This window comes from Prionailurus viverrinus, chromosome B1 (assembly GCF_022837055.1).
Source record: "Prionailurus viverrinus isolate Anna chromosome B1, UM_Priviv_1.0, whole genome shotgun sequence".
In the NCBI taxonomy this organism is placed as follows: Eukaryota; Metazoa; Chordata; class Mammalia; order Carnivora; family Felidae; genus Prionailurus; species Prionailurus viverrinus.
The window spans coordinates 200,953,183-200,974,777 of NC_062564.1; the positions used below are offsets into that span (position 1 = coordinate 200,953,183).

The window sequence follows — 21,595 nt, forward strand, 5'->3', positions numbered from 1 at the left end:
CGGCCTTTCCATCCACGCGGAGCTCCTGACGCGCGTTCCGAACGCCCGAGCCCATTTGGAAGGGGATGCTGTGCTGGCACGCAGATATCATCAATGAGAAAAATAGAGCGGGAGGCAACGGCCCTGAGTCCCGCGGCCCTACGGCTCTGATAAGATGCTCTGCCCGTAAAATGCTCTTATTGAATCCCAAGTGACTCGGGCTCTCTGGCTCCTCTGCGTGGCTTTGCCAGAGTCTGCCTGGTGATGCTCCTATGAAAGAGATCGCATTCACTTTCCCAGAAGCCAGGCGATGGGCCCGAGTGCTCCCCAGCTCCATTTAAACAGCAGGGATAGTGACCTGTCGCTTATTTCTCCACTCCTTCGGCACAGGGAGGCCTGCCGTCAGTAGGACCGCGTTGGATTTTTCCAGCAGCAGTCAGAGAGGGGGCGATTTCCATTTTCCCGGTGAGGGAGCAAGGCTCATGTTGCCCTAGATCATAGTGTGTCGGTTTTCCATTGCCGGCTAACCAACAGCTACTAATTTAGCAGTTCACACGGTTCACATTTATTCCCTCAGCTTCCGTGGGTCAGGCCCCCGGCACGGCTGAGCTGGCCCGTCTGCTCAGGGTGCCACAAAGCTGCAGACTAGGTACCCACGGGCTGTGCTTGTTCCTGGACCTCCGCCAAGCTCCCACGGTTGTGGACAGACCAGAACGCGTCCCTGCGGCTGCAGGCTGAGCTCCCGTTTTCTCGCTGGCTCTCAGCTGCTGGAGGTACCCGCGACTCCCGCCCTGGGTCCCGCGCACATATGACAGTGCCCATCCTCAGAGCCAGCAAGGGAGGATCCCTCACTCCAGCCTGATGGAAACGGAGTCGGAGAGAATGGAATCTTGGGGGTGACACCTGTCTCCTTCGTCGCACTCCCTTGGCTGGACCCGCGTCATAGGTCAAATGATCCGCTCTCTCTCGGACAGAGTCGGCCACCTCACCTGCAAAATGGGGGCTTGCTCCCAGGTTGCCCATGACTGACGCTTTCTTGATGTCAACCTAATGTCAGCTCTTCTGGAAGTCCTTCTGTGACCTCCCACCAACAGCAGGACCGCTTTTGGTTTCTAGATGTTCAAAGCACTCGTCCCAACTTGTGACGGGTCATTTATTCACGAGCTTCCTGGCCCGTCTCCCTTCCTGGAGCTCGAGCTCCATTCAGCTGGATCCGTCTTGTTGGCTCTTGTGTCCCCCGTGACCACAGAGGGGACACCCCATAAATGCTGGAGAACCGTTGATTCACCTCCAGGCTAAGAGCCAGCACAGAGGGAACGTGTGCATGTGTCAGATTTACCCCGCAGCATGAAGGGCGCGGGAGCACAGGCAGGGGTCACCCTGGTGGGTGGCCCCAGGGGGCAGGGCTGGGAGCCCAGGCTGTCTGCTCCTGGGAAGGACTCACCGGACAGATAGCCTCTCTCTCTAGTTTTCCAGGCTGCTGACCTCTGTGCCCTGTTCCGTCCTCTTGACGTGAGAGACGGTGAACGGGGCTTTTCAGGGGTGGCGGCAGACTCTGTGGGCAGTGGCCTGTCTGAGGTCACCCTGTGGTCTGTGGGGGACCCCGGCTGCCACTGGAGATCGGCCAGCCCCCTCCGTCAGCTCCCCTTCTGCCGGCTGTGTTAGCTTCCTAATTACCACAAAATCTGTGGCATAAAACGACATGAATTTATTATCTCACGCTTCTGGCCAGAAGACTGAAATTAAGGTGTCAGCCACACCGAGACGCTCCGGAAGCTCTGGGGAGACATCGTTCCTGCTTCTTCCAGCTTCTGGTGGCTCCTGGTGCTGCTGGGCTTATGGCCACGTCTCTCCAAATGCTGGCCGTGTCTTCACAAGCTCTTCTTTTGTCCTTCATGTCTGTGTGTCCAAATCTCCCTCCCCTCTCTCTTGTAAAGACAGAAACCATTGGACTGAGGACCCCCCCTAAACCCAAGATGGTTTTATCTTGGGATCCTTAACTGATTCCACCTGCAAAGTGGCGTTTCCAAATAAAGTCACATTCTCAAGTTCTGGGTGGATACGAATATTGGGGGGACACTATTCACCCCACTCCACGAGGTGACGTCTCCTTAGGTCTGCCCCCATCTCGCGTTGGCTCTGGCACCCTGATCCCTACTGTCTGAATGCACCTGGCTGTTGCTTCTCCAGCAGCCCCCTTCAGTCTTCCCCGGCTTCGTGGCCTCACTCACTCCTGCACTACAGCATCTATGCTGCTGAGGCATGTGGCACCCAGCCCACGCGTGTCTCAGCCCCATGGATTCTGAGCTTCGTGTGGGAGGGACTGTGTGCTGAGTCCCTGCAACCCCAGCTCTCGGGCGTTTGCAAAATGTTGGTGGGAAGAAAAGGAAGAGGAGGAGGAGAGAGAGAGTGATGAAGAGAAGGGGGTAGGTGCAAAGCCCCGAGAGAGCACCTTTAGCATCAGAGGAGGCCATGGTCCCTGCAAGCATTTTGGGGCTTATGCTCCGTGGGCCACAGCCACCTCCTCCCCCATCCCCACCCCCCAAACAAGGTCATGCCAGGCCTTACAAGATTGCTTTAACATTTGCTGTTCTGTCTCCTTTTTTTTTTTAATGCTTATTTATTTTGGGGGGAGAGAGAGAGAGAGAGAGGGAGACTGTGAGCGGGGGAGGGGCAGACAGAGAGGGAGACACAGAATCTGAAGCAGCTCCAGGCTCCGAGCTGTCAGCCCAGAGCCCGATGCCAGGTGCAAACCCATGAACTGCGAGATCATGACATAAGCCGAAGTTGGACACTTAACTGACTGAGCCACCCAGGCGCCCCTCTCCATTCTTGACAAGTACTTAGTTCCCCTTTTCTTTTTTTTTTAACATGAAATTTACTGTCAAATTGGTTTCCATACAACACCCAGAGCTCATCCCAACAGGTGCCCTCCTCAATGCCCATCACCCACTTTCCCCTCCCTCCCACCCCCCCATCAACCCTCAGTTTATCCTCAGTTTTTAAGAGTCTCTTATGGTTTGGCTCTCTCCCTCTCTAACGTTTTTTTTTTCCTTCCCCTCCCCCAAGGTCTTCTTTTAAGTTTCTCAGGATCCACATAAGAGTGAAAACATATGGTATCTGTCTTTCTCTGTATGATTTATTTCACTTAGCATAACACTCTCCAGTTCATCCACGTTGCTACAAAAGGCCGTATTTCATTCTTTCTCATTGCCACGTAGTATTCCATTGCGTATACAAACCACAATTTCTTTATCCATTCATCAGCTGATGGACATTTAGGCTCTTTCCATAATTTGGCTATTGTTGAGAGTGCTGCTATAAACATTGGGGTACAAGTGCCCCTGTGCATCAGCACTCCTGGATCCCTTGGGTAAATTCCTAGCAGTGCTATTGCTGGGTCATAGGGTAGATCTATTTTTAATTTTCTGAGGAACCTCCACACTGTTTTCCAGAGCGGCTGCACCAATTTGCATTCCCACCAACAGTGCAAGAGGGTTCCCGTTTCTCCACATCCTCTCCAGCATCTATAGTCTCCTGATTTGTACGTTTTAGCCACTCTGACTGGTGTGAGGTGATATCTGAGTGTGGTTTTGATTTGTATTTCCCTGATGAGGAGCGACATTGAGCATCTTTTCATGTGCCTGTTGGCCATCTGGATGTCTTCTTTAGAAAAGTGTCTATTTGTATCTTCTGCCCATTTCTTCACTGGATTATTTGTTTTTCAGGTGTGGAGTTTGGTGAGCTCTTTATAGATGTTGGATGCTAGCCCTTTGTCCGATATGTCATTTGCAAATATCTTTTCCCATTCTTTCGGTTGCCTTTTAGTTTTGTTGATTGTTTCCTTTGCAGTGCAGAACCTTTTTCTCTTCATGAGGTCCCAATAGTTCACTTTTGCTTTTAATTCCCTTGCCTTTGGAGATGTGTCTAGTAAGAAATTGCTGCGGCTGAGGTCAGAGAGGTTTTTTCCTGCTTTCTCGTCTAGGGTTTGGATGGTTTCCTGTCTCACATTCAGTTCCTTTATCCATTTTGAGTTTATTTTTGTGAATGGTGTGAGAAAGTAGTCTAGTTTCAACCTTCTGCATGTTGCTGTCCAGTTCTCCCAACACCAGTGTTAAAGAGACTGTCTTTTTTCCATTGGATGTTCTTTCCTGCTTTGTCAAAGATTAGTTGGCCATGCGTTTGTGGGTCTAGTTCTGGGGTTTCTATTCTATTGCATTGGTCTATGTGTCTGTTTTTGTGCCAATACCATGCTGTCTTGATGATTACAGCTTTATAGTAGAGGCTGAAGTCTGGGATTGTGATGCCTCCCGCTTTGGTCTTCTTCTTCAGTATTACTTTGGCTATTCATAGCTGAGAACTTCCCTGATCTGGGGAAGGAAAAAGGCATTGAAATCCAAGAGGCACAGAGAACACCCTTCAGAGGTAACTTGAATTGATCTTCTACACAACATATCATAGTGCAACTGGCAAAATACAAGGATAAAGAGAAAATTCTGAAAGCAGCTAGAGATAAACACGCTCTAACATATAAAGGGAGACCGATAAGACTAGTGGCAGACCTATCTACTGAAACTTGGCAGGCCAGAAAGGAATGGCAGAAAATCTTCAATGTGATGAACAGGAAAACTGTGCAGCCGAGAATCCTTTATCCAGCAAGTCTGTCATTCAGAATAGAAGGAGAGAGAAAGGTCTTCCCAAACAAAAACTGAAGGAATTCATCACCACTAAACCAGCCCTACAAGAGATCCTAAGGGGGATTTTGTGAGTGAAATGTTGCAAGGATCACAAAGGACCAGACACATCACTACAAGCATCACTACAAGCAGGAAACCTACAGACATCACAATGACTCTAAACCCGTATCTTTCTATAATAACACTGAATATAAATGCACTAAATGCTCCAATCAAAAGACATAGGGTATCAAAATGGATTTTTTAAAAAAGACCCATCTATTTTCTGTCTACAAGAGACTCATTTTAGATCTGAGGACACCTTCAGATTGAAAGTGAGGGGATGGAGAACTATCTGTCATGCTATTGGAAGTCCAAAGAAAGATGGAAAAGCCATACTTATATCAGACAAACTAGACTTTAAAGACTGTAACAAGAGATGAAGAAGGGCATTATATATTAATTACAGGATCTATCCATCAGGAAGAGCTAACAATTATAAGTGTCTATGCGCCGGATATGGGAGCCCCCAAATACATAAAACAATTAATCACAAACATAAGCAACCTTATTGATAAGAATGTGGTAATTGCAGGGGACTTTAATACCCCACTTACATGGGATCTAGATGGCTAGATCATCTAGACACAGGATCAATAAAGAAACAAGGGCCCTGAATGATACATTGGATCAGATGGACTTGACAGATATATTTAGAACTCTGCATCCCAAAGCAACAGAATATACTTTCTTCTCAAGTGCACATGGAACATTCTCCAAGATAGATCACATACTGGGTCACAAACCAGCCCTTAATAAGTATAAAAGAATTGAGATCATAGCATGAACACTTTCCAACCACAATGCTATGAAACTTGAAATCAACCACAGGAAAAAGTCTGGAAAACCTCCAAAAGCATGGAGGTTAAAGAACACCCTACTAAAGAATGAATGGGTCAACCAGACAATTAGAGAAGAAATTAAAAAAATATATGGAAACAAAGGAAAATGAAAATACAACAATCCAAACGCTTTGGGATGCAGCGAAGGCAGTCCTGAGAGGAAAATACATTGCAATCCAGGCCTATCTCAAGAAACAAGAAAAATCCCAAATACAAAATCTAACAGCACACCTAAAGGAACTAGAATCAGAACAGCAAAGAAACCCCAAACCCAGCAGACGAAGAGAAAGAATAAAGATCAGAGCAGAAATAAACAATATAGAATCTAAAAAAACTGTAGAGCAGATCAATGAAACCCAAGAGTTGGTTTTTTGACAAAATAAACAAAATTGATAAACCTCTAGCCAGGCTTCTCAAAAAGAAAAGGGAGATGACCCAAATAGATAAAATCATGAATGAAAATGGAATTATTACAACCAATCCCTCAGAAATACAAGCAATTATCAGGGAATACTATGAAAAATTATATGCCAACAAACTGGACAACCTAGAAGAAATGGACAAATTCCTAGGCACCCACACACTTCCAAAACTCAAACAGGAAGAAATAGAAAACTTGAACAGACCCATAACCAGCAAAGAAATTGAATCAGTCATCAAAAATCTCCCAACAAATAAGAGTCCAGGACCAGATGGCTTCCCTGGGGAATTCTACCAGACGTTTAAGGCAGAGATAATACCTATCCTTCTCAAGCTGTTCCAAAAATTAGAAAGGGAAGGAAAACTTCCAGACTCGTTCTATGAAGCCAGCATTACTTGGATTCCTAAACCAGACAGAGACCCAGCAAAAAAAGAGAACTATAGGCCAATATCCCTGATGAATATGGATGCAAAATTCTCAATAAGATACTAGCAAATCGAATTCAACAGCATGTAAAAAGAATTATTCACCATGATCAAGTGGGATTCATTCCTGGGCTTCAGGGCTGGTTCAACATTCGCAAATAGTTCCCCTTTTCTTGAGAGCCCTACTGGGAGGCGCCGTGTGTGGGTACCAAGTGTTTGTTGGCTTGAAACACAAACCCTTGACCCTGGGTCTTCTGCCCTTTGTTTTAATTTCGTAAGTTTTCAACCTTATCCTTCCCGTGGGGACTCCATGAATCATCTCTGTCCACTGTGGATGTTTTGTGAACTCGGCAGTGGTGGGGGCAGGGCGGTGAATTCCATTTTCAGAATGCTCATCAATATTCAAGGCTCGAAAAGTCACAGTGGAACTAAAAGTTTAAATATATAGGTTGAGTGTTTCTTTCATCCCCAAAGCCATAGACACTGTACTGCATGATTACAAATAACCAGCGTCTGTTTTCAGGTACAGTTACTAGTTGATAAACTCAGGAGCAAATGTTTTCTATTTTGAAGCAAGTTGTTATTAGTCTCAGAGGATTGGACATTTATTATAAATGAATGAGTGGGGTTTGCATTTCTAAAGGCTGTGGTTTTAATACCGAGCTTCGGGGAGTGTATGCATGTTCATGATAAGTACATCGGGGCTGAAGATGTCAATTGAGTTTCTCAAAGGCTTTTGTTGTTGTTGTTGTTGTTACATTTATTCTTCCATTCCTCCCTCATCCGTGTTTCCTGTGTGTTGACAAAGACTCCTTCTCCTCAACCAAACTTCATGCAGGCTCTTCTGAGTTCTTCTGCAACTCGTCCTCCGCTTTCGGGCTTTGTTGTTCACCTTTGCATTGTCCAGTCTTAGGGAGGACCGTGATGTTGGTTTTGCCAGAAACGTCCATCCTCCACATCTGGTCAGGTGCCTCATCCTCCAGGTGATGTCCAGTGCCCCAGCCTGCCTTTGGCAAGAGTCCTCTAGTGGGTGGCTTTACCCAGAATCCCCCTCCCTTGATGTTTCCAGTTAGTAACTTTGCATCCATGACCCCCACCTGCTCCTTGGCTGTAAATTCCCACTTTGTCCGTGATGCGTTCAGAATTGAGGCCAGGTCTCCCCTGCTGCAATTGTCCTGAGTATAGTCTGTTCTTGCACTTGACTACTGTCCAGCTCTGATTTTTCTCTGACAGAGTCTACTGGCGACAGGCATCGTGCTAGGCACGTGGTGCAGAGGTGAAGAAGGCAAGCTCCCGCTTTGAATAAGCATGACTTGGAGTCGGAAGCCCTCCGCTCTAATGGCGATGTTCGGCAGAACTTTCCAGAAAGTTGCCCGCCCCCACCCTAAAAAAGACCAGCAAACTTTCTCCCCAAAGGATCAGATAATAAACATTTCAGGCTTTCGGGGCCACATCAGTCTCTGTAGTATATCCTTTTGGTTTTGCTTTTTGTGCGTGTTTTGTCTTTATGACTCCTGAGAGATGTAAAAGCCCTTCTTAGCCTCACAGGCTGCACAAAAAACTGGCTGAGGGCTGGGTGTGGCTGATCTCTGACCTAAACAAGTTGACACTCTTCCTGAACCTCCTTCCCGTGTCCGTAGAGCAGAGACCGTCACCCCCAGGGGGGTTGCATAACATGGTGGGAGGGCTACAGTCCATCAGGAGGGGGGAGCGTCCATGCAGGTGCTCAATGAGCAGATACTCCTAGGAGTCTCAAAACCAGAAATTGTCAAGAACATTCAGGAAGAAGGTATTCCCACAGTCGACTTGCAGTTCCAGGAAACGAGAAGGAAGCAAGAGCACAGGTGCTCTATCATCGTAGTAATTACTCCCCTGCTCCCTGCGATGTCGTGCCAAGGGAGAGACAGGCATGCTGGGTGTTGTCAGGCGTTTGTCCCCAAGTGTCATGTTTGTTATGTGCTCATCAATAGACTCCAGGAATCACATTTTCAGCCTCTTTGTTTTCTCTTACAGAGACATCAAGCCAGACAACATACTGCTGGATGAACACGGTAAGCCTGTTACATGAGTTTTATAGGGACACTTGCAGCGGGGAGTTTGAGGCTCTGGGAAACCGGGGTCCTGGGGCGTTGGATTTGAGGGTTGGCTAGAAAGCCTTTTTTGCTTTAATTCTGGTGGGTGAACATCTGTGTAATTTCCGGTCCGTGTCCTGAGCAGTGAGCCGAGCCCAACGTATTTGAAGGTTTCATGGCCGACCGCATAGCTGTTCTTGTCCTGATGTGAGGAGGACGGGGCAGAGGTGGGAATGAGATGTAGGGCTGGAGAGCTCCCCCACCTGTGGACCTGCGGCTTCAGGAAATGTGCTTACCTCTCCAAGCCTCAAGCTCGTCTTCTGTAAAACATAAAATGGTGTCCGCCTTCCAGATTCTCACGGAGATCAAAGGGCATCATATGTGCCTCGCAAGCCAGAAATCCGTAATCCGTAATCCGCCACGCTTTCCCTCATCCTGGCTTCTCGAGCTTTCATGTGCGTATAGACCCTGATTCAGTAAGTCTCAGGTGGGGCCCGGATTCTGCATTTTAAGAGCTCCCGGGTGAAGCCAACGCTACTGGTCAGTGGACCCCATTTGGAGAAGGAGGGCCGCCTATGTCCAACTTTGGTCTCCTGGGAATCTCTGCGGGGACTTGGTAAGAATTAAAGGCCATTCCCTGTCTTGCTTCGGCAGGCCCGGGCCTCTGTGCTTTGGCTCACTCCCAGGGATGTGACGCCCATCAGAGTCGGGCCGTAACTCCAGGGCGTGGCCCAACAATGCACAGTTCAGCCGATCTGACAGTCACCTGTAGCCTTGAACACTGACTTTGCTGACGCGGCTTTGGGGCCTCAGCCCCCAAGGGCTTTGGGGAAGACGGGGTGGAGTCAGCAGCTGGGGAGTTTTCTGAGGTGCTCCTGTGTCGTGCGGGGGTGAGACTGCTGCCTCTTCTGCGCAGCTCCTCCCAGCCTCCCTCCCCGACCCCAGGAGGCGGAGGCTGTGGCTCCTTCTAGAAGCCTCTCTGGAAGCCTGTTTGTGTCACCGGTGAGGCTCAGGGAATCCTACCTCATTGTGTAAGCTCCTTGGTATGAGGAGGTGGAGAGCAGGAGTGATGGAACCTGGGCTCGAACCTCCCGCCAGAAGCTGAAACCAGCCTGGGTGCTTTGGGGCGGTGGGTTGAAATGCCTGTGCTCTGGACCGGAGGGTCAGTGATGACCTCAGGACACCAGGGGGCCTGGGCAGAGCTGAGGATACAGGTCGCGGCTCCAGTGAGTGTATACAAGTCAGGAGCCCCGGATGTGGAGCTCAGCTGACCCCCCGGCTCTCCGCGTGTCTTCGGCAAGTCACTCCACCTCTGTGAGCCCTGGCTTTCCCAGCGGTAAGGCAGAAGCGGGGCGGCGTGGCGGGCACGGCGACCGTGGAAGACAGACAGTGAGGGTCCGCCCCTGTCACGCCAGCAGGACCTAAAAGGTGCTCCCTCAGCCGCTCCCTGCCCCTTCTCTGCTCAGGGCAGGGTGGGTGGGATCACAGAGGCAGGTGAACACGACTTAACCGGAAGAACTCAGCCATTTTATCTGTGAGGAAATGGGACCCAGGCCTGTGCGACTCCACAGTTCATACGTGATCTGGCTACTGGTTCCTGTGGCCACTGCGCCCAGAGACACAGGCATGCAGCCTTCCCTGTGTCTCCTTGTTCCTGAGCTCTGGATCTCCATCCTTCCCTCTCCTCCTTCCCTTTTACGCTCATTCTCAGCTCTCCACTCGGCCCCTTTCCCCTCTCCTTCCAGACCAGACCTACCCCCCCCCCCAGATCTCTGAGCGCCCCATTCTTCACCCCTCCCACATGGTTTCACGTGTCCTGACCCTGCCTCTGGCTTTGCAGCATGCCACACACTCCCCAAGGGCCTGTGGACTGACCTTCTTGACCCTTCTCTAAGCTCCTGTTTCACAGGGCCGTCTCCTCTTGGTGTTGAGACCCAGCGCTAAAACACTACTTCATACTAAAGAGTGAATGACACCTTCCCCCACCTCCAACTTTTAACATTCCTTTTAACTGCCTTTTCAGGCAGTGCAGGAGGGAAGTCAAGGAGCGGGGAATTCTCTACAAAACACACAGGTCTTCTCCGTAAGAGCCTGTGGTCATGGTCCCTCTTTTCCTGATTTACATTAGGAGGCACTCGTCAGCTTTTTTTCCCTCTTAGTTATTGTTGCCTTTAACTGTACTGAGGTGTGACTGGCAAAGAAGACTTGTATATGCTGAGGTTGCACAATGTGATTTTTTTAAAGGTGTGCAACATGGTGCTTTAATGTAGGTATACATGTTGAAATGATTAGCCCATTCACGTTAATTAACATATCCATCACTCATCTTTGTATTTTGTGTATGGTGACATTTAAGATTCACCTTCTTAGCTGAGTTCAAAAATACAGTCGGATGTTCCGAGCCACAGTCGCCAGGATGAACATTAGATCCCCTAACCTTGTGCTAATTGCATTACAAAAAAAGTTTACAAAACGGATGCTAGTGTTGCTATTTAAAGAGTCTGACCGTGGATCTCATAGACTGTTTTCCCTGTTGGCGGTGTTTACAATGGAATATAAACATAAGGAAATACACGCATTCACAGTTTCTTAGTAACGTTCAAGTTCTGCTGGTTACACAAAATCCGAGGCTCTCATACGAGCTTTTCTGCTCCCTCAGTGTCTCCTATGCTTTCTGATCCTTCAGACTGGGTTTAATCCTTCCAGACAGGCACTGGCATTCTGTCCTGAGACTTGGGGTCTCTTGGCCAGCAGCAAAGGCAGAGACAGATCATACCTGGAGCAAAATGAAGTTGAAGGCAGGTAGAACATCTTAGGGGAGTGCGGGGAGGAGTGTCGGGCGTGCGTTAGGCCTGAGGACAAACAGCTCAAGGAAATGGGGTCTTAAAGTTGCAAAGGGGACGGGGAGGGGGAGGGTTACGTCCTTTTCTAGTGGGAAAATAATGCTGCGCAATCAATAACTGCATGACTTTAATGCACAAACAGGAAGCATCTAGTAAGCTCCCAGGTCTGCGGGGGTTAAGCTCTTAAAGGCAGGGCTCCATCCTAAGACTGAGGTCAGGTGGGGTCAGCCAGGCTGGTGACGTTGGCCGTGCTCACGCCTGAGGGTTGCCTGCTTCCGGCTGGCACATCCCGGCCTTGGCCGGGCAACTCAGCCCTGCCCCTCCCAGCTCTCCCTCCAGCAGCCCAGCCCTGCGTGGCCTCTCAAGGCTGCAGTAGAAACAGGGGCACGGAAAGCCCGGCCCCTTGAGCTCACCCCTGTGTCACATTTGCTCCCGTCCCAGTGGGCAAAGCGCGTCATGGGCCGACCTAGAGTAGGGGTGGGGGCACCGCACGGCGCATGGCTACATGGGTGAGACAGCAGGGGAAGAGCTGTGTGAACCGATGCCATCCTCTGGAGGAAGCAGGTGGAAACAGGAAAGCTGCCGGCACAGGTGGGCCAGTGAGTCTTGCCACCTGAGTCTTTCCCGGGCTTCGCCAAAGACGAGCAGAGTCAAGCGTCAGAAAACCCTGCCTTTCTGCCTGGGTGTCCCTGAGGGCCCTGGTTCGGCATTCACTGCTGTTGACTGAGTTCTGGAAAGTGATACCTTCACTTTTGCGCACCTGCCATAGGCTGCCCGTCGTGCCAGGTGATCCAAAGGACATAGGCCGAGCCCCACCCATGGAAGTGATTCCTCTTGCAGGAGACGGTGGTGCGTGGGGGGATTTTCAAGGTACCTGGTGGTTCTGAGGTCAGTGCTGGGCCAGGGCAGGGGCCGGGCCGTGCGAAAGCGGAGGGACTGGGCTGCGGGCTTCCTGGGTCCTGCTGTGTGTGAGGGGCGGGGCTCACAGGGCACTTGGGGGCAAGTGGGGACGCTCCGCTGCAGGAGGCCATGAGACCCCACACAGTTCACACTTTCATAACTGGCGGTGGAGGGTGGAGCTCGCGTGGGCAGGAGACACCTGCCCTCAATCTTGGGCATCAGGTGACACAGCGGCCACGGCAGCCGAGTTTGCTTTCCTCTCCTTGTATTAACCGTGCCTTTTCTTCCTGACTTCTGATGCCCGACTTCTTCACACTCAGGGCCACTATCCACCTGCCCCAGTCACCCCAGGGCCAGGCCCCAGACGAGCAGGGACGGTCCCTGCACCCCAGAGCTGCTGAAATCATGCAGGCCGACCAGTCCTAACCCTGCCTGCCCTGCCTCACTCACTCCTTCCCACAGAAACCACCAGAAAGCCCCCTGCCCACGTTTTCGCCCTTCTCCCTCAGCCTCGCGGCCGACCCTGATCTCCTCCACGCGGCCCCCATGACGCGGTGGACCCCCTTCTCTTGGGTACGTCCAAGAACAAACTATCCTTTCAGTGGCAGTTGTCTCCTGGTCTGTTGGCCTTACTGTACCTCAGATGTCCCATTAACTGATGTATTTTAGAGCAGTCCTTAACTGAACTCGTCTCAAAGAATTCACCCTCCATTGTTGACATATTTATTGATGATTGTGAGGCACTCCCCGAAACGGTAGCAGACAGGAGCACAGACTCTCCGTCTCCCTTGTCAAAACGCTTTCCAGGCTTCCTCCGTCGCCCCTGGAGGCAGAGACCCCAGGGCAGCAACAAGGTGGGCGCGCATTGTTTCTGAAGCCTCGGATCCAGGGACTGGAGAGGGGAGAAGGAAGTGTGGGGGGCCGGGGGTCTTTCCAAGTCGGAGGGGCCACAGCGTGTCATTATGTAGACAGGGTCCCGAGTGTTTCAGGACGGAGTGTGGGAGTGGGGTTGAGATCTGCTCTGGGGGTCGTTGGGAGGTGGTAGGTAATGTGCTTCTTTTCAGAAGGGCCGCAGGGAAGGGTCGGTCCTCGTGCAGCACGATGCCAGGGGAGAGTCGTTTAGCCTCAGCGCGGGAGTCTCTGAAAGCCCCCAGTACACAGCCCCTGTCTCAGTTTCCTATGGCTGCTGCAACAAAGTCCCACAGATGGAGAGCTCCAACAGCAGAAATGTATTGTCTCCTACTGTTGGAGTCTGGAAGTCCAAGGTCAAGGTGTGGACAGGGCTGTGTCCCCTCTGAGGCACCAGGGACGGTCCGTTCCTGTTCTCTCCGTGAGCTTCTGCCAGTCCCCGGGCTGGGGCAGCGTAATTCCAAAGTCTGCGTGGCATTCTCCCCAGGTGCATGTCTGTGTGCAAGAACACCAGGCTTACTGGATCAGGGGCCCACCCCACCCACTTCCGTGTGACTTCGTCTTAACCAGTTACATCTGCCATGGCCCTACCCAAATGGAGTCACCTCCTGAACTAACGGGAGTTAGGACTTCAACATACGAATTTGGAAGGCGGGGGAACATCTCAGCCCCATCGTCTCCGTATGGGATTTTAACAAATGAAAAATAAAGCAAGGAGGTGGCCGATAGGGGCCAAGATATCACCTCTTTGCTGACAAAAGCTTGACTTTGTGTGAGTCAAAAGGGCTTCCTTCTCCAAGACCCCAGCGAGGGGAAGATTCACCTCCCAGATCCCCACCCACGTGGGGTAAGAGACTGTTCATAGAAGACCAGCAGAGGGGCCCGCATCTGCCCGGGCAGAGCTAAACTGAGTAAAGCTAGTTTGTTCATCCCAAAATGACCCTTCACATAACCTCCCTTCCTCCCTTGGGGGACAGTGAGGAAGGGGTGGAGAAGGGCCAAGGGTCTACGGACGTGAGATCCTTCCTTGTGAAATCATGAGTTTCTAGGTCTCTGGGGACACAGAGTCCAAATTCCTGCTCTGCCTCATGATCCCCTTAATTACTCCTGGTTTCCAGAACAGTGTTGGGCACGGGGCTGGAGGCCCATGTGGCCTGGCCCCCGGCTTCGGGGTGCACATGTGTGTGGAGGGGAGGCTTTCATCCTGGAGTGAGTCCAGGAGGGTGACCTGTGGTGATAGCGGCGACCTGGCCATCCCCTGACCTGGAGGGAAGGCAGTTCCATCACTGGCCAGCAGCACACCCCTTGTGCACACACCGGTCTGGGCGGCAGTGCCCTCGCGAGAAAGCGGCTTGGTGAAGAAGAGGGGGGTGGTGAGCCTCGGGGTCAAACCCGCCTGGGGCTTGGATTCTGGCTCTAAGACCTCGGGCTGGACACTCAGTTCCTAGCTGCCCACACCAGTGATGAGGCCACCTTAACAAAAGTCCTGCCTCCTCGAACACCCCTGTCTGTCCAGCTCGTCCATCCTTTGGCTTTGCCCCAAACAGCTGACCTCTGCTTTCTTTCCACCTTCCAAACCTCTCCTGAGCACAGCTCGCTGGCAGAACACAAATCTCATCCAGAACCCAAGGTGTAAGAGAGTCAGGAAATGTGGATCTCCCCTCTCTCTGGCCCTTGGAATACAGGAAGTAGCAAAGGACGGAGTGGAATGTGGTGAACGTAGCACAATGTATGCGCTTGGTGAACCGCTAGTTGTACGCCTGAAACGAATGGAACGTTGTGTGTTAGCTATGGGGAGGAAGGGAAGTAGGGAGGGAGGAAAAGAGAAGGGAAGGGAAGGGAAAAAGAAAAGCAAAGGGAAGAAAAGAGAGAGGGAGAGAGGAAAGAGAGAGAGAGAGAGAGAGAGAAAGAAAAGAAAAAGAAAGAGAAAGAAAAGAAAAGAAAAGAAAGGGAGGGAGGAAGGAAGGAAAAGAAAGGCTGCTAAATGTCAGGAGATCGTCGCCAGCCTGGTCCTACAGAGTCGTACAGAGCAGATCACAGCTGGAAAAGCGCTATGAAAACCTCCCCATGAATGGTGTTCATTGTAATTAATTTATGTGATTGCATGAAATTACATGCCCAGCCAGAGTGTGGAAGGAGAGTGTATTGGCCAAGTAGCCTTGGCTACCCTGCAGGGACTCACCCAGAAACCTGGTGGCTGGAGAGAAAAGAAGAAACAGAACCATGGAGAACCCCTCCCACAGAAGCCTTGGGCGAGGTGGATTCCCTGGGGCATCAGATGAAGCAGGCTGCAAATGCCGGGGAAGGCTTTACGAAGTCCCAGTCTATCCTGGGGGAAGTCCCTGAACTGGTCGGGGCGTGAGAGGGCCCCACATCTCTGCCACGGGCTCAGGAAATCCCAGAAGGCTGTTGGCTGCGCACAGCGGGGCCTGGAGCACACAGAAGGTTCTATGGCCCTGAATCCCCGCCCCGTGACCAAGACACGGGAGGAGGTCAAATCAAAGAGGAAGAAAACCACACTTTCTTCTCATCAGGCAGACATGCTCTGAAACAGTCAGTCTTCCTGCTGCCGTCAGCCAGATGAAGCCTGGATAAGCTCGTGCCCTGGGATTTTATTTGGTTTCTTTTTCTCCCTTTCTTTCTTCTGTTGTCCTGCAGTAAGCCCGCTATGATCTCCGTGAAGATAAGGAGGAGGGGAGAGCGCACGGGGTGTGTGATCCCAAGCGGAAGGTCAGGGCCAGCGTTATGTCACAGTGACATCTCAGAAGCACAGTTATGATTAGCGGGTGCAGCGGAGCCTGCCCTGGGGAGGGGGCTGCAGCCCACGGCGGTGTCTTCATCCGGCGGCTTCTGTTCCACAGCCCCAGTCTGGCCCCTGCTCAGGCATGATGTAGACCTTGTAAACCAGCAAAGGAAGAGACATGTTCACAAGAGACTTTGCTCCAAATCCAAGTCTCATGAAAGGGAAACGGGGGGAGGTGGGGGGGAGTAATGTGGAAGGTGATCCCCTCTTGTGGACTGGACTGAATTCCATTGTCACTCCAGGTCTAGCTCCCCCTGGTGGGCACTGCCTTAACACCCACTCCCGGGAATTCACAGGGAGGCGTGGCGTCCAGGAGACAGATCTAGAGAGAAGTCACTGTGCTCCCAGACACAGCCTGCCATTCGAGGGTTGACTGTCCCCTCTGAGCAGCACCCCCAGGCGTGGGCTCATAGGTCCCAGTGAGATGAATGTGCTGCCCGGGTGCATTTGGTTAATACCCACGTGGGGTCACTTCATTATAGGGGCCGAGAGGGGAGAAGAGAAGGAAGGGGCATGGCGGAACAGAAGTAGAAGTTTGTGCAGTGTAGCTGCGGAGGGGGTAAATGAAAATGCAGCGCATTTCACGAAGACTTTGGGTGGCTTTCCCTGGAACGGATCGGGAAGGTGCCAGAGATGGCTTGCGAAGCAATAGTCATGGTGCTGGTAACGCTCAGGTGACTCTGGGTGGTGACAAGGCAATTATGGCCCCAGTGAGGGACTGTGGGTGGGACGTCAGCACCGCTGACCATCCCCGCCCCTAAGTTCACGACACAGATAACCGACATTGGGGTTTCAAGCCCCTCCCTGAGACATGCAGGCAGGGTGTGGGCCATAAACAGTCGCTGAATGAATAAAGAAATGAGTGAGACTTGAAAGTGACTTGAAAGTCACATGGCTGTTGTGTATTTTTATACTCAGAAAATAGCCCCGGTTACAACTCCTTATAGCACCAACTCTGACATTAGCACTTGTGTTTATGGAAGTCATGGAGGGGGTGGCTGGTCCCACCAGCTGAGGTCAGGCTGAGAAAGTGACATTACTACAGTCATAGCAGCCAAAACTTGACATGGAATGTCATCTACTCCTGTAAATATCACTCTAGGAAGTAAGGGGGGGGGGGGAAGGGAACAGGATTTACTTACCGTATCTCTTTCATTCAGTCTCTCATTTGGTCAATCAGTCAGTCAGCAAACACTGGATGGGTTCCTCTCCCAGGAGAGCCCTTTGCTAAGGTACTGGAGGCAGAGATGAACAAGGCAGGATTCCTGGCCTCAAGGGGACGGACAAAGTGACAGATACAGTGTGGTGGATGCTAGGAGGGACGTGACACTGGAGGGCCGTGGAGGGCCGGGGGGAGAGGCCTGAATCTGTCTGCTATGGACGGAATGCTGTGCCCCCCACCCCCTGCTTAGAATTCATATGTTGAAGCCTTAACCCCAATGTGATGATACTCAGAGCTGGGGCCTTTGGAAGGTAACTGGATCTGGATGAGGTCATGAGGTTGGAGCCACCACCATGGGATCGGTGCCCTTATAAAGGGACGAAGAGGACAGAGCTGTGCCTCTCCACCATGTGAGGTTACAGCAGGAAAGCAGCCATACAAACCAGGAAGAGGGCCATCACCAAGAACCCGACCGTGCCATCACCCTCGCCTCAGATTTCCAGCCTCCAGGACTGTGGGAAATAAATGTTTGATGTTTCAGCCCACCCCCCACCCCCACCAGCCTATGATATTCTCATAGGAACCTGAGCAGACAAGACACAGTCAGAGATGCCACCCCCTGTGGTAATGAGCTTCCTGTTGGTGGCAGGATACAAGCAGAGGGTAGATGCAAAGTCTCGGGGCAGGTTTTGAAGGATGAACGAAAGTCTACGAGGCAGAGGGGAGGGCCGAGCATTCCAATGGTGTCAAATGTGTGAGCTCCCTTGCATTCAGAGAAAGGAGGGAACCTTGGCTGCAGCATGGCTACTGATTGTTGCTGCCACCATGAAAACTTGTGCTGATGGGCCTCACACAACATCTTGAGCTCCTTCTCTTGCTGAGTTTTGAATGTTTTCGATTTATGGAAAGCAAATAGCCTGAAACTCAGTTCATATTTGCCAAGTTTCTCGTAAATTTCCATTCTCCTGGGAAGGAACCCATAGGAGACCTCATATGGCACTAATTTTCACTTTCCCACATCTTTACTCGTTTGTTAAAGGAAGCCCAGTAGGGAGTTACAGCTCATCAATTAGCACTGTTGGGGGCGGGGGGGAGGGACCAGAAAGTGGAATTTGCTGTCTGTCGCACCTGCTGTGCGTGAGTCCCAGGTGAACCTCAGCAGGCCTGCCCAGAGCCCTCGCCCGCCCCGCCCCTGCAGAGGGCTGTCTGGTGCAGCTATGCAGGGGGCAGCGTGGGGCAGAGGTCAACGCTCACCGACCAGGATGAGGCCTGAGACCAAGTCCAGCTTCCTCCCAGATCAGCTGTGTGACCTTGCACAGCACACTGGCCTCTGGGACTTAAGGTTACTCTCCTGTTAAAAAATGAGGGTAGTCAGACCTTCCTGACAAGCGTACTTCAAGGCTTGCCGTGAGGTTTGGCACCAAGTCTGTTCCAGTCATGCGACCCTAAAAACCAGTGGCTCAAACTAGACAGGCTGCATTTTTCTCTTCCCCACTTTGGTGCTTGGCCCCATGTCCATTCACAGCAAAGCAATGTTCAAAAGTGAGTTGGATATGTGGCTCCTTCTCAAAACTCCCTCACTTGGAGTAAAAGCCACTGTCGTCTCCCCGGCCCTGGAGTCTTGCACAGTCTGCCCCACCCTGCCCTGTCTGAGCTCCTGTCCCCCTTTCTCTCTCTGGCGTCCTCGCTGGCCCCTCGGAGGGGTCTGTACGTGTCTCAGCTTCTGCCAACTACGGTCTTCCCCTGATGGTGTTATGCCCAGAATTCGTGATCCCCAAAGACCACCAGGGAGCCGAGTCCGATGCAAAAGCAAAGAGCCTTTATTCGAGCTAGCTCGAGCCCAATCCCCTACCTGCACCGACGCAGCAGTGAGATACCAGGGAAAGAGAGCGAGTTTCAAAAGCACAAAGGTTTTATAGGGGTCTAGGGGCAGCCGATTGGCTGGGGAAGTGGTGTGTTTTGATCAGGAAGCTTGAATGGGTGAGCGGGAGGTCACTCAAAGGGAGGAGGCGTGGTCTAGGTGAAGGACACAGAACAAGATGGAGTCGGCTGGCGTAGGCCCGCCCTTTCAATGGTCCAATGGCTTGCTTCCCCCTCAACCCCTGTCTTCTGGCCTTGTTCAAATGTCACATTCTCAGTCCCTAACTGCTCTGTTTAGTGCTTACAGCTACCCCATGATGTACTTACTAATATTAGTTCCACTCACCAGATGAGGGACTGGAAGCTTCCAGAGTGAAATAACTTGCCCGAATCTCATAAGTGGCTGTGTCAACCGTGATGTGCAGCCAGTCATGTATGGCAAAGAGGAACTCAAATAGTCCCAAGCAATGAAGGGTGTTTTTCAGCTTATACAGCTGAAATCCAGTGGAATGCGGCTTCAGGCAGGGTTTGATCGGGCTCTGGCATAGCAGAGCATAGCTCTCATCTATGCTTGCAGCTCTACCTTCTCCATGGGTAGGCTTCATCTTCAGACTACCTTTCTTTATGGTAGCAAATGGCTTTTAACAGTTCTGGGGGTCATATCCCCACCTTACACTGGCCAAAGACAGAATATCACTTTAGGTACCTCCTGAAAAAAAAAAAGAACTGAAAAGTTTTCATTTCTTGAACTCCCTGGAAAATTATCTCCCCAATTTTTAGGTCATATGCATAATCCTGAGTCAAATGCTAAAGTGGAGGGTAAGGTCAACTTGACCCAAAGCCGGATGTACCGGGACCAGCAATTGCTAAGACAGGAGGTGGGAGTGACCACAAACAGCATATGCCTACCAAAGGAGCCCAACCACTGGTTCTGAGACAACCCAGCTCCCAAGGCTATGTTCTTAACCACTCTGCTCCAAGCCTCTTAACAAGGGAAAGAATGCCATCATTGTGTGCAGACAATGTGCTTCTATGCCTACAAACACCAAGACTCCACTTCAAGAGCTGTCATTAAGAGACAGATGAACTGCTTTCCCAAGACTATAAAATAAAACAAAATGGAAGTTGTTTTTTCTCTCTGTTAGAAGTCCATGATGTTCAGAGGGGCGGAGCCTCCTTCTATCTTGTTCCTCATCTGTGTGGCAAAGGATGTTCTCCCAAACCCACGTAATAGGCAAATGGAAGGAAGGTGGGAGGAAGGAAGGAATGAGAATTCTTTCAAAGCAGATATCCTGGAAGTTCAAATATCATTCTGCTCGCCACCCTTTGGCCAGAAGCTGGTCCTGTCACCACAGCCAGCTGCAGGGGGGCTGGAAGTCAAGCCTTTAGCGGGGTAGCCCTGAACCCAGCTACCAATCCTAGTGCTGTCTGAGAAGGGAAGATGGGATTTTGAGAGATAACCAAAGCTTTTGTGATGGAAGATTAACAGAGAAGCCAGTTGGAGATGAGGAAGCAAAACCCAGTAGCTTTTCATTCCACCGAAAACAGCCAGGGAGAAAAAGAAATGGAAAATATCCTCGTTCAAAAAAGTGACCAAAACTACGTAATACCTGTCTACAAGCGAATGTACCCAGGGATTTACAGAGCGTAAATGAAGAGAACACTCAACATATTTTGAAGGAATCAAGCAAGATCTGGATGAAAAGCCGGGCATGACCCTGGGTGGAAAAACGACGTGTCCACACTCCTCAAATGAATGTATACGTTAATGGAATTCCCGTCACACTTCATGGAGGGATTTCCTAAAACCGGGCACAACTCGTCTCAGAAGAATAAATGCCTGAGAGTCACTACAAAAACACTGGAAGGAAACACGAGTGCAGGTGAGGCACTCCTATCGAATACTGTAACAGCCTACACATCTACTGTAAATAAACTGATCGAGTCCTGGCCCAGCGGTAAACAGTAGGTCAGTGGAACATAAGAGAGAATCCATAAGCCTATCTTTGTATCTGTAGAACTTGATAGAAAATGAGGGTCACATTACAAGATATTGGGAAAGGTGAAATATTTCAACAAATATTGGTGAGACAACTGACCATCCATTTGTAAGAAATAAAATTAGAATGTTATAACAAATCATTCTATATGATTGGGAGATTTTTTTAATGTTTGTTTATTTATTTATTTATTTAGAGAGAGCGCAAGTAGAGAAGGGATAGAGAGAGAGACACACACAGAATCTGAAGCAGGCTCCAGGCTCCGAGCTGTCAGCACAGAGCCCGACGCGGGGCTCTAACTCACGGACCGCGAGATCATGACCTGAGCTGAAGTCGGACACTCAACCGACTGAGCCACCCAGGCACCCCTGGAAAATTTCAACACAAAAGATCTAGAAGGATTCTAAGAAAATGTAGAAGGTTGTACAAAATATTTGGGGGTGGAATAGGTTTCTGGAAAATTATAAGGACAATATACTCAAACTATAAAATTAACTTATTATTATTTAAATTTTTAAAACTTTCATGTGGCAAGAGGTACTGTCAGTAGAGTCTAAAGACAAACAACAAGCTAGGAGCAAATATTTGCAGTACACAGAGCACAGTGTAAATGTGTCTAATAGACACAGCTCTTGTTGAAAAT

General features: G+C 50.5%; 1 protein-coding gene across 2 annotated transcripts in view; it reads left to right on the plus strand.

Annotated features, from left to right (window-relative positions):
* Window positions 1–21,595, plus strand: part of STK32B (serine/threonine kinase 32B) — a 398,879-nt gene that overhangs the window by 313,868 nt on the left and 63,416 nt on the right. For both annotated transcript variants that reach the window (XM_047857552.1, XM_047857553.1), the window contains exon 5: window positions 8,417–8,454. In XM_047857552.1, the coding sequence (XP_047713508.1) occupies window positions 8,417–8,454 (38 nt within the window). The remainder of the gene's footprint in view (window positions 1–8,416; window positions 8,455–21,595) is intronic.